Source organism: Bos taurus, chromosome 11 (assembly GCF_002263795.3).
Source record: "Bos taurus isolate L1 Dominette 01449 registration number 42190680 breed Hereford chromosome 11, ARS-UCD2.0, whole genome shotgun sequence".
NCBI lineage: Eukaryota > Metazoa > Chordata > Mammalia > Artiodactyla > Bovidae > Bos > Bos taurus.
Window position 1 is genome coordinate 11,438,887 of NC_037338.1, and position 12,212 is coordinate 11,451,098.

At 54.3% G+C, this 12,212-nt stretch overlaps 1 protein-coding gene across 4 annotated transcripts in view; it reads left to right on the forward strand.

The window, feature by feature from the left end:
- SFXN5 (sideroflexin 5) overlaps positions 1 to 12,212 on the forward strand; it is a 126,644-nt gene that overhangs the window by 67,242 nt on the left and 47,190 nt on the right. For 3 of the 4 annotated variants that reach the window (XM_005212505.5, NM_001075914.2, XM_024998802.1), the window contains 1 exon segment: positions 11,210 to 11,300. In XM_005212505.5, coding sequence (XP_005212562.1) covers positions 11,210 to 11,300 — 91 coding nt within the window. 4 annotated transcript variants of the gene reach the window in all.

Sequence of the window (12,212 nt, forward strand, 5' to 3'; positions counted from 1 at the left end):
GTCCTCTCATCATTCTGCTGGATTTCACATTTACCAGGGACAGGGACAGGCCCCGTGTCTTTTTCCCCACAGAGCGGGGTGCGGAGCAGTGCTCCATGATCACTTGTTATTAGGTTGCTGACCCATGGTTGGCTTTGGAGGCCCCTCTGTGCTCCACCCGCCAGCGGCTTGTCCCCCCGCCTGACGTCTGCGCACAGTTAGGGTCTAACTCCAGCAGATGGAGTGGAGTTTCTGACTTGGAAAATTTGCAGCTTGCTTGCTTTTCTTTTGTGTGTGTAAATCATGAAACCTCCAAAGAAAGAGGCTTTATTTTATTTTCCTTTTCCCTTGTTCTTTGGAAGCCCAGGCCTCGAGGCCTCATTAATTGATCTCTGCTTCAATTAGTGACAAATCCACCCCTCTCCCTCCTGCCCCAGGGTGAGCCTGTTAGGAGGAGATGACCTGCAAACAAGTGTCACGGCCCCAGTGGTTGGCCCAGTTCTGGCATTAATTAAAGTGAGTCCTACAAGCAGGCGGCATGGATGAGGGCTGACAAGCCAAGGGCAGATCCCAGAGACTGAGGACCTGCTGAGTCAAGGCCAGGCCCTGTGAGTCCAGCCCTCTCTCCGGACCTGGGACAGCCCGTTTCCCCTCTCAGAAGAGCCCCTGACCTTGGGCAGCAGCCCCAAGAATCAGTCCCCACTGTGCACCCCCTAACTGCAGTCTCCTACTGGTGGCAGGACCACCAGTGGGGGGTTAGCAGCCTTTTGGTGAACCCTCTAAATAGATCTGGCAATGTCTGTCTTCTTACTCGGGAATAAAAAAGAAATTTCGTCTTAAGTTATTTTTGAAATCTAGCAGTTTGCTGTCTTTTAACAAAGGAAGTTCTGTCAGTGCTCGCTGTGCTTCAGTTCGGGTGTTTGTGTTGAGCGTTTCTGTGGTCACCCCCACCGAGTCCTGGCTACCGGAGGGAGACCCAGTCATTCCCTTCAGGAGTGCAGGAGTGCCAGGCACTTCGCCAGTGCTGGGGGATGGCACAGACCCGTGTGACCTTTAAGGTGCTTCGAGGGGAAGAAGCTGAGGATATTCTGTGGTGTCACCATGATTATGATAAAAGTGATTTGGTGGGAAGGACCCTGTCCTAATTCACACAGGGCTGACTCTTATAAGACAGGCTGGAAGGTGAGGGCAGGGCTGACTTGTAAGACAGGCTGCAGAGGTGAGGGCAGGGCTGGCTCTTATAAGACAGGCTGGAGGACAAGGGCAGGGCTGGCTCTTGTAAGACAGGCTGGAGGGTGAGGGCAGGGCTGACTTGTAAGACAGGCTGGAGGGTGAGGGCAGGGCTGACTGGGGGGTGAGGGCAGGGCTGACTTGTAAGACAGGCTGGAGGGTGAGGGCAGGGCTGGCTCTTGTAAGACAGGCTGGAGGGTGAGGGCAGGGCTGGCTCTTTTAAGACAGGCTGGAGGGTGAGGGCAGGCCTGGGTGCTCCAGAAAGAGGGCACAGCGCCCAAAGGGGCACCAGGAGAAGGAGAGCAGGACAGACTCCGGAAGCTGTCTGGAATGAGCATGGCTGCCGTAGAAGGAGTGATGGTGATGGGGGGACCATGAAGTGGGCGGGGGTGGGGCAGCAAGGGGCGGCCGTGAATCACCATGAGTGCCTTGTCAGTCGTGAGGAGAGCCCTGCCAGGAACCCCTGCCTGGGCTCAGGGGCCTGGGGCATTGCAGAGGGTGTGGACAGAAGAGGGTTGGAGGGAAAGTTGTGAGCGGTTGGCAGGGCAGTAGGTGGACCACCTGTCTGGACACGGGGTCCTGGTTAAGAATGGACTTGGGGCCAGAGAGGAAGGCGCAGGGCTAAAGGCTCACGTGAACAGTCAGGAGCTGGATGGCAGAGCCAGAGGATGAGCGTCGCTTCATGCCTGATCCTCAAACTCTTCACCTTCAGCCAGGTCTTCGCTGGTCAAAGGCTTTCCCTGTTGGAGAAATGCTGACCTCTATTCCTAAAGGGCCTGGGCCCTGGAGGGTCCCTTCTGTATGCTGCTAAGTCACTTCAGTCATGTCCGACTCTGTGTGACCCCATAGACGTCAACCCACCAGGCTCTCCTGCCCCTGGGATTCTCCAGGCAAGAACACTGGGGTGGGTTGCCATTTCCTTCAATGCATGAAAGTGAAAAGTGAAAGTGAAGTCGCTCAGTCGTGTCTGACTCTTAGCGACCCCATGGACTGCAGCCAACCAGGCTCCTCCGTCCATGGAATTTTCCAGGCAAGAGTACTGGAGTGGGGTGCCATTGCCTTCTGTATAGGATGCAGTGATTGTTAACCTAGACAGTGGGCACAAGGAGGTATCCCGGGGGTGCCTGGGCTGAGCCCCACCCCTCCCAGTTCCCCTTGCTTACTGGAGCTCCGTGCCCCCCTGGTAGTCAGACTGGCAAGTAATCATAGTGGGTAACACTTATGGAATGCCTTCAACTTGCCAGGCATCTCCTAAGTCACACCCTAAGCTACACCCTGGACCATGGAGGACACCCTGAGCTACAGCTCAAGCACAGAGTGAGCCAGGTGTAGTCTTGCAGAACGCCCAGGAACCAAGTATGCAGGCGGGTAGAGTGCAACCCCTTGTTACACTTAAAGAGCCCCTCAAAATTTTTGTTGCAGTCCCCTCTGGTCTCAGAGCACCTGGGAGATACTTGTCTACCAGGGGGCAGGGTAAGAGTCCTCCAGTGGGGAGCCAACAGCACAGCTTGACTTTTCCAACCTCCCTACACCACAGGGAGGCAGGAAGGAAAAAGTGGCTTTAGTCAGTAAAATAGTGTCTGTCCTTGACTTGGCTTCTGTGCCTCAGTGTCTTCATCAGCGTCCTCAGCAGGTGCCTTCAGCGGTCCAGGGTGTAGCTCCGGGTGTCCTCATGGTCCAGGATGTAGCTTCAGGTGTCTTCATGGTCCAGGGTGTAGCTCCAGGTGCCCTCTGCAGTCCAGGGTGTAGCTCTGGGTGTCCTCATGGTCCAGGGTGTAGGTCAGAGTGTCCTCTGTAATCCAGGGCGTAGCTCTGGGTGTCCTCTGTGGTCCAAGGTGTAGCTCAGGATGTCCTCTGTGGTCCAGGGTGTAGCTTTGGGTGTCCTCTGCGGTCCACAGTGTAGCTCTGGTGTCCTCTGTGGTTCAGGGTATAGCTCAGGGTGTCCGCATGGTCCAGGGTGTAGGTCAGGGTGTCCTCATGGTCCAGGGTGTAGGTCAGGGTGTGCTGTATGGTCCCGGGTGTAGCTTCAGGTGTCTTCATGGTCCAGGGTGTAGGTCAGGGTTTGCTCTGGTCCAGGGTGTAGCTCCGGGTGTCCTCATGGTCCAGGGTGTAGGTCAGGGTGTGCTGTATGGTCCAGGGTGTAGCTTCAGGTGTCTTCATGGTCCAGGTTGTAACTCTGGGTGTTCTCATGGTCCAGGGTGTAGATCAGGGTGTGCTCTGCAGTCCAGGTTGTAGCTTCAGGTGTCTTCATGGTCCAGAGTGTAGGTCAGGGTGTGCTCTGTGGTCCAGGATGTAGCTCCGGGTGTCCTCATGGTCCAGGGTGTAGCTCAGGGTGTGCTCTGTGGTCCAGGGTAAGCTCAGGGTGTCCTCTGTGGTCCAGAGTATAGCTCAGGGTGTCCTCTGTGGTCCAAGGTGTAGCTCAGGGTGTGCTCTGTGGTCCAGGGTAAGCTCAGAGTGTCCTCTGTGGTCCAGGGTGTAGCTCAGGGTGTCCTCTGTGGTCCAGGGTGTAGCTCAGGGTGTCCTCTGTGGTCCAGGGTGTAGCTCTGGGTGTCCTCTGTGGTCCAGGGTGTAGCTCAGGGTGTGCTCTGTGGTCCAGGGTGTAGCTCAGGGTGTCCTCTGTGGTCCAGGGTGTAGCTCAGGGTATAACTCTAGGTGTCCTCTGTGGTCCAGGGTGTGGCTCTGGGTGTCCTCTGTGGTCCAGGGTGTAGCTCAGGGTGTAGCTCTGGGTGTCCTCTGTGGTCCAGGGTGTAGCTCAGGGTGTAGCTCTGGGTGTCCTCTGTGGTCCAGGGTGTAGCTCTGGGTGTCCTCTGTGGTCCAGGGTGTAGCTCTGGGTGTAGCTCTGGGTGTCCTCTGTGGTCCATGGTGTAGCCCAGGGTGTCCTCTGTCGTCCAGGGTGTAGCTCAGGGTGTCCTCTGAGGTCCAGGGTGTAGCTCAGGGTGTCCTCTGTGGTCCCGTGTGTAGCTCTGGGTGTCCTCTGTGGTCCAGGGTGTAGCTCTGGGTGTCCTCTGTGGTCCTGTGTGTAGCTCAGGGTGTCCTCTGTGGTCCAGGGCATAGCTCAGGGTGTCCTCTGAGGTCCAGGGTGTAGCTCTGGGTGTCCTCTGCAGTCCAGGGTGTAGCTCTGGGTGTAGCTCAGGATGTCCTCATGGTCCAGAGTGTAGCTTAGGGTATGATCTGCGATCCAGGGTATAGCTCTGGGTGTCCTCTGTGGTCCAGGGTGTAGCTCAGGCCCAGATACTCTTCTCTGAGCCTGTTGGAGTTAGGAGACCAACAGCCTGGGAATCCAGACCAGACTCTTGCCTCTCTTCTGTCACTCTGTGTGGCTTCCAGGTTGGAGGGCCCATTGTATGGACCCTGTATCAGAATCTGAAGTGTTCTGGAAGCCTGCAGATGGTGATGCTGGCAGGGACAAGTCTGACGCAGATATTGGCTCCACATCTATCCTGGGGAGGACAAGTTGTTGTCCCTTCCTAGACAGAAGGGGTCTGATATAACTGGTTTTCCAGCAAGTGGCCAGCAGGTTCCTGTGGGGCATGGTTCAGGGGTCAGTGTTGGTCACTATTGCTAGCAAAGAAGCTACACAGCTGTGGCTGGAGCTGACTGGTATTTGAACCTGTGCACAACTCTGTCCTGGCCACCTTGGCCCTTTGCTCCTGAACGTGTTGCCAAGAAACAGCCTGATTGGGGTTGCAGGACAAACTGACCTCCATAGAGGCTCAGGGTCCACTGCTTGCTATCAAGATTTTATTCTATTGAATCAATGCACGCCCTCTGGTGGGCAATTTTGGTACCTCAGCTATTCCTTGACCTGTTCCAGCCGTTGCTCCACCAGGGCCCGCAGAAACCCCTGACCACTTCGTTGCTGTTGTTCAGTCACTCAGTGGTGTCCGACTCTTTGCGACCCCATGGACTGAAGCACGCCAGGCTTCCCTGTCCTTCACCGTCTTCCAGAGCTTGCTCAAACTCATGTCCATTGAGTTGGTGATCCATCCAACTATCTCATCCTCTGTCATCCCCTTCTTCTCCTCCCTTCAACCTTTCCCAACATCAGGGTCTTTTCCAATGAGTCAGCCCTTCCCATCAAGTGGCCAAAGTATTGGAGCTTCAGCTTCAGTATCAGTCCTTCCAATGAATGTTCAGGGTTGATTTGCTTTTGAATTGACTGATTTGATCTTGCAGTCCAAGGGACTCTCAAGAGTCTTCTCCAACACCATAGTTCAAAAGCAACAATTCTTGAGCGCTCAGCCTTCTTTATGGTCCAACTGTCATACTTGGTTGTACGACCACTTGGTTATTTTATTATCCACCACCCAGAAGTAGATCCTAAATTCTGACCTCATGCCATCCCTCCTTTCAGACATGCCCCGTCTATTGTCCTCCAGGGTGCCTTGGACCCTTATGGCAGGTGCCGTTAGTCTGCAGAACTGGCTGCAGACAACCTGGTATTTCATGTTTCTGCAGCCTGCAGAGTCCCCCTCCCTTCTTACCTGGCTGCCTCCTACCCTCCCTAAGGGCTCAGTTGGGCATCCCCTTTCTCAGAAACCTTCATATCCCTGGGGGAGGGGGCATGCCCCCTCAAAGCCCCTCCTCCTGGCAGAGTGGATATACCATCCACTCAGGTGGTCTTAGACCTGCAGGTGCACCTGGCCCCATAGAGCTGTGTTTGCCGAGGTGGACAGCAGTGGCTGCACAAGGCAAGTCTCATTTGCGGCTCTTTTTTTTTTTTCTCTGCTTCAGAAATCAGTCACTTGATTTATCTAGAAACATTTATGAAGCACCTACTCATTTCATCAGGCACCAGAAATTCCATGAAGAAAAAGAGTGTACACAAGCCCTGTGCCCAGCACTTTAGGGCCTATGGGGAGAGACGGATGTTTAGTAAAGTGTCCACAGATAAAAATATTTCCATATAATTCTGTTTTAAATAATACACACGTGTTACTTTGATTCCCAACATTTTAAGAAGTAAATGAATGTACTTAGGGACTGTGATAGGTATGTGGAAAGAAGAGCTCCAGGTTTTGTGAGAGGCTGTAAAAGGGGAGCCCTGAGTGAAGAGGAGGCCTCTCTGAGGGCCTGATGTTCAAGCGGAAAAGTGAGGAAGCCGAAAGAGGGCAGGGCTTGCGAGAAAAGGTGGGAGAGAAGGAGGGAGGGAACTGGCTCATTGGAGGAGCAGGGCGGGGCTGAGGTTACTGGAGCCTTGCAAGCATGGCCAGGTGGTCAGGTAGGGCCGTGTGGGGCTTAAATGCAGTGAAACCACTGAGAGACTTAAGTGTGTTGATTCCACTCTGGCTGCTGTGGATTAGAAGGGTCAAGAGTGCAAATTGGGAGCCCAGTTAGGAGGTGGGCAGTTGTCCAGGGAGAAGTGATGGGTGTTTGAGCTAAATGGTGGGAGCAGAGAGAGAGAGAAATAGCTGTACTTAAGACACCCAGCAGACAGAGCTGGGTGTCGGGTAGCAGAGGCTCCTGTCTAGGTAGACCCCTAAGATTCTGGCTTGAAGAGCTGAGCTGGGAATGGGAGAAGCAGACAGGATGTGGGTGAGGAAGATCAAGATGACCCTCATTTGCTGTGTGTGCAGGTGGAGTGCCTGAAGCTCATGGAGATAGAGGCATCCTGCAGGGGGTCAGCTATGTGGGCTGGAGTGGAGGACACAGGCATTGTTCCAATCCCTCCGGTGTCTCATCTCTGGCCTCGCAGAAGCTAGGCTGGTGTTGGCCTGGAAGCCCCCTCCTACTCAAGGAGACAGTTATCAGCTGTGTTCCCCGAAGACACTGAAGATCTTGGGACGCGGGTCTCCCACCCCTCCCCAGTTCTTGGTGCCGGTCAGCATTTATCTCCACTGTGGGGGTTTGCCAGACTTCCCTCCTTCCCCTCCTGCGCTCTCAGCTGCCCATGGCAAATCCAGCCTCCTGGGAGCAGAGCTTGGAGAGAGGTAGGTCCCCTGCTCTCTCAGCCCAACCTGCTGTCCACGGGTCCTGGGCTCTGGCTTCTCCCAGGCCCCCTGCGGCTGGCCCCATGGGGAATTCTTATACAAAATCCCCATCCTATTTGTGCTCCCCTCCACCAAAATGGAGCCCCTGTTTGGTTAATTTCTATTTTGTGGTTTATCTGGAGGCTGTTAAAACAAACCCTGGGGGACCCTCAGCAGTGACTGTTCCATATCTCATTATCTTTCCCAAACCCGATTATTAGCTCAGATTTTTCTGATCGCTAGCTGCTGTTCGTGATGAGTTGTGTGCCATTAATGCCAGCTGGTTCCCTTAAACAGGACCCACCATGCCAGGGAAAGTGAGCTGGCATTCAGAGCCATCAGCCACTTGGCTTTTTAATTTTAATGGGCTCTACCAAATGTTCCAGGCCAAAGGGTCCCCGAGGAACCAGAACAGACGGGCTCCCAACCCCCAGTCTGCAGCCCACCCTGGTTCCTTCCCAGACTGTGGCCATCCTGATTGCTGGGACAATAAGGTCTGGGTCGAGGCCTCACCTGTATTCATGCCTTCTTGCCACCAGGCCCATCCTCGATGAGTGGTCAGAGTGACTTCATGGGTTCCTAGCGAGCTTGCAACTACATATACCAAAGCTCTCTGGTCCCAGCCCCCTCCCTGGGGGAGACAGGCTGGGTCACCATTCTGAGCTGTGCTAATCCTAGCCTCTGGGAAGCACCGTCAGCTGGTCAGCCAAGTGTGGGGAAGGGTTGAGGGAGCAGGCAAGTCTGAGTGTTTGCTCCAGCCAGTGGCCCCTATTCCTTCCTGCCCTCCCCCACCGCCAGCCCGGCCTGTCCCCAGAAGGCTGCCTCGGGAAGGGCTCCAGCTCCCTGCTGGCTTCTCCTGCTCCCCATTCCTCCAGCACTCCCTGCGTCTTTCCAAACAAATGCAGAGGGTTTTGAACCCAGACCCTCAGTTTTCTAGCTGCCAGGTTTAAGAGGTGGCTCAGGGGCCCCGTCTTCTCTACTTGCAGCTGCCTTCCGCTCACCTGGGCCTCAGCCCAGGTCTCTTCAGGGAGGCTTTTGCGCTATAGACAGCCAGTCTGAAATGGCTTGTGGTCATTTAAAAAAATGGCCTGTCAGACATTCCTGACTGAGATAGAAGACAATTGGAAAGAAAATAGCACCGTGGCCAAGAGCAAAGCTTTGGAATTAGCAGACTGTGGATTTGAGTCCTAGCGTTACCTAGGACATCTTTGAGCAAAGTTACTTCACCTCTCTGAATCTGCCTGAACTTCCCTGAATCCTTTCAAGAGCAACATGCCCTGTCTCTAAGGCTGGCAGTGGGGATTGGAGTAAGATGTTTCATGTGATGCGCTCAGCACTTGGCCTGGTATCTCCACTTGCCCCTTTCCTCCTTCTTACTCATCGCTTATGTCTGCCTGTGTCCTCCTTCTAGACTGGCATTCTGTAAGAACATATCCCCTGGTATTTTGGAGGGCTTGGGGGTGACCATTTCTGAGTCACCAAAATAGGCACTTGCTGTTTGAGAGTGGGGAGACCTGGCCTTGGTGAGTTCCCTCTGTGTAGCAGGGTTGCGGGGCCCAGGGTGGGCTGGCATCCCCTCAGCCTACCCACCTGCACTGCCCTGCCCGCTAAGTGCGTCCAAGCTGCCGTGCGTCTCCCTGCCTCTCCTTGAGCAGACAGAGAGGACAAGAATTGGACTCTGACCACCAGCTGGAGGCTTCAAATGGAAGCCAGGCCCCCGAGAGCCCAAGCTGGGTTTGCCTGGCAGCACTCTGGCTCCTGGTGTGGGGTCTCGGGCTGCCCACGGCTGGTGGGCTGGCACTTGCTCTCTTCCCAGGTCTTACAGTTGCAGCCTGGTCTGGGCCATTTGCACCAGGCCATGGCTTGATTTGATTGCTGTGGCATCCACCCTGATGCCCTGGAGGCCTTCCCAAGGCTCTGCCTCTCCCCAACAACCCAGAAGGTGGAGGCCAGAGCCAGGGCTGCAGGTGCAGGGTGGCCTGCTGAGCCACCGGGTGTACCAGAGAGCAGGCTGTCCGTGGTCCTGTCAGGCCAGGAGGCCCCCAGGGGAGGCCTGGCTGTGGCCTCAGTTTGGGGGAGCAGAGGCTTCTACACACCCTTCATCTAGGCCACAGGCTCCTCTTTTGTCTCCCGGTGTCTGTGCTCATGCTTGTCTTCCCACCGGAGTCCTCCCCAGCCCAATCCCCCCTTCTCCAGGATGCTCCTCCTCCAGCTGTTGCTGGTCTCTCCATCCATCCACTTGTTTGTTGGTTTCTTGCATTTATTCCTCAGCCACTGCTTTGCTGAGCCTGTATTATGTGCCCAGACATCCGAAGGTAAGGAAGGTGCAGTCCCTCCCCCTCAGTCTGGCCGGGGCGCCAGGCTCACAGACTCACAGGGTAGTGAGTGCTGGGGACGAGGGGAGTGATGTGCGAGGGAGCGACTTTCTGCTGGGAGAGGTGACGTCACTCCTACCTAGATTCTTTCACTGAGGCCTCTTATGTGCCAGGCTCATGCCAGGCACTATGCGTACGTTCTCACAGCAGCCCTGGGTGCTGTCAGATGTTATCATCCCTTTTTACAGACAAGGAAGCCGAGGCAGACAAAGGTTAAATGACTCCCAGTGTCAGTGACACGGGAGGTGGAGTGCAGAGGTGGGCCTTACAGGACAGGCGGGGACTGAGCAGAGGAAGGAAGGAGGGAGTTCGGGGCACAGGGACCAGCACGGGCAAAGGCTCTGAGGTGGGAGACGCAGATGGTGTTGGTCACCAGCCGACTGGATCGTGGAGAGAGAGAAGGGGGTGCTGGAGGAGTGGGAAGGGAGGTTATGAAGGCCACGACTGCTGCATGGAGATGGCAGTTCTTTCACAGGCCATGGGGAGGTGGATATGATTGAACCTGTGTTCTAGGAAGATGAGGCTCAGTGTAGGGGGTGGACTGGAGTTGGGAGTGCCCATGGAAAAGGCAAGGCAGGCCCAGGTGCCCCGGCCTGAGTGAAGGGAGCTAGAGTCTGAAGGTGGTCACTGAGCCCAGGATATCCACTGAGCCCCCATCCTGCTCTGGGTGGCTCTGCTTAGCTCTCCAGTCACCTATGGGTCTCCCTGTGTTGAGCCCTCTCAGTCTGGCCAGGCCTATGGCTGGGCTCACAGTGGGACCCCAGAAATGTGGTGCTTAAGACGCTGGAAGACAGAAAAGGTTCACGGACTTAGAGAATGAACTGACAGCTACTGGGCAGGGAGGGCAAAGGTTGGGGGGCTGGGAGATTGACATGTACCCACTGCTATATTTAAAATGGATAACCAACAAGGTCGTACTATATAGCACAGGGAACTCTTCTCAATATTATATAACAATCTGAATGGGAGAAGAATTTGAAAAAGAATAGATACATGTATATGTATAACTGAATCACATTACTATACAGCTGAAACCAACGCAACTTTCTTCATCAGCCGTGCTTCCCAGCCTGCTCTAGTGGTGAAGAACCCGCCTGCCAATGCAGGAGACGAGAAATGCGAGTTTGATCCCTGGCTCAGGAAGATCCCCTGGAGAAGGAAATGGCAATCCACTCCAGCATGCTTGCCTGGAGAATCCCGTAGGCAGAAGAGCCTGGTGGTCTATTCTGTTGGGTCGCGAAGCATCGGATACGACTGAAGCGATTTAACACACACACCCACACTCCAGTATAAAATAAAAAGTTAAAAAAAAGAAGCTGAGTAGGAATGAGGGGCGTCCTATACTTCACCTACTTCCAGCTTATATATTCTTCTGACAGCAACCATCCTACCATCTCTTGTCCTGTCCCCAAGGAGGCTGTGTGCCTGCGTGTGTGTGTGTAGCTATCTCCCAGGCCAGTTCACTGGGACGCCTGGGCAGTGATGCTTTAAGGAGCCGCACTGGGGCTCGGCAGCCTCAGGTGGGGCTGAGGATGTGGGTCTGGGGTGCAGTTGTAGGGCAAGACGGTGGCCCTCACTCTCTGCTCTTCCCCTGCCTGCCCCTTCCTCCCCAGGCCGCTGCAGCAGCACACACTCTCTCTGTTTTCTCTTTCGAAGGTGGGCCTTAATGTCCTGGTTCAGAAAGCCAACAAGTTCACCCCGGCCACCCGCCTTCTCGTCCAGAGATTTGTGCCATTCCCTGCCGTAGGTAAGCCTTGCACAGAGAGAAGCTTCTGTGCACGTGTGCACAGGGATGTCTGGGCACGTGGGCTGCTGGGCTCTGGGGAGCTGGAAGGCCCCTCCAAGCCTCTCTTGACACTGAGGTGGGGGGAGTTCTGCCTTCGGCAACTGGAGGAAAATGTATGCAGGGAGAAGAAAGGGTGATGGGGTAAAGAATCCGCCTGCCAACGCAGGAGATGTAGGTTCTATCCCTGGGTCGGGAAGATCCCCCAGAGAAGGAAACGGCAACCCACTCCAGTGTTCTTGCCTGGGAAAGCCCACAGACAGAGGAGCCTGGTGGGCTACAGTCCAGGGGGTCACAAAAGGGTCGGACATGACTCAGCAAGTAAACAACAAACTGAAATGTAACATTTCCTTCCATTGTGAATATAGGCAGCAAATTGCAGTAGAAAGCAGGACCGTGACTCTCCCCAGTAGAAATCACAGGTATTTTCATGTCCTATTACAGTTGTTACAGAGATCTTAAAAATACCATTTGTGCTTAACACTAACCCCAAATTATAAGTTGATAGATCCACTTAAAGATCTTGTTTTTTTTTTAATTCAGTAGTTTAAAAGCACATCTATTTACTATATCACAATTGAAAAAATATTTTGATAATTTATTTCAATATAATCTCCTTGTAATCCCACTTGTTTGGCTTGTAAAGCATAAACTTTAGAGACATTATTTGGAGAGGGGTGTAGGGGCCTCGGGTTCCTGACACAAAAGAAGTTTCAAGGCTCCCACTAAATCTGGTGCTCCAAGCCCTTTATGTTTCAGGGGCCTCTAATCATAGGGATGGGTAGGGGTGTGTGTGTGTGTGTGTGTGAGTGTGTGTGTGCGTGCGTGTGTATGTGTGTAGGTGTTTTCACTTGCTTTCAGCAGAGCCTTTGCTGG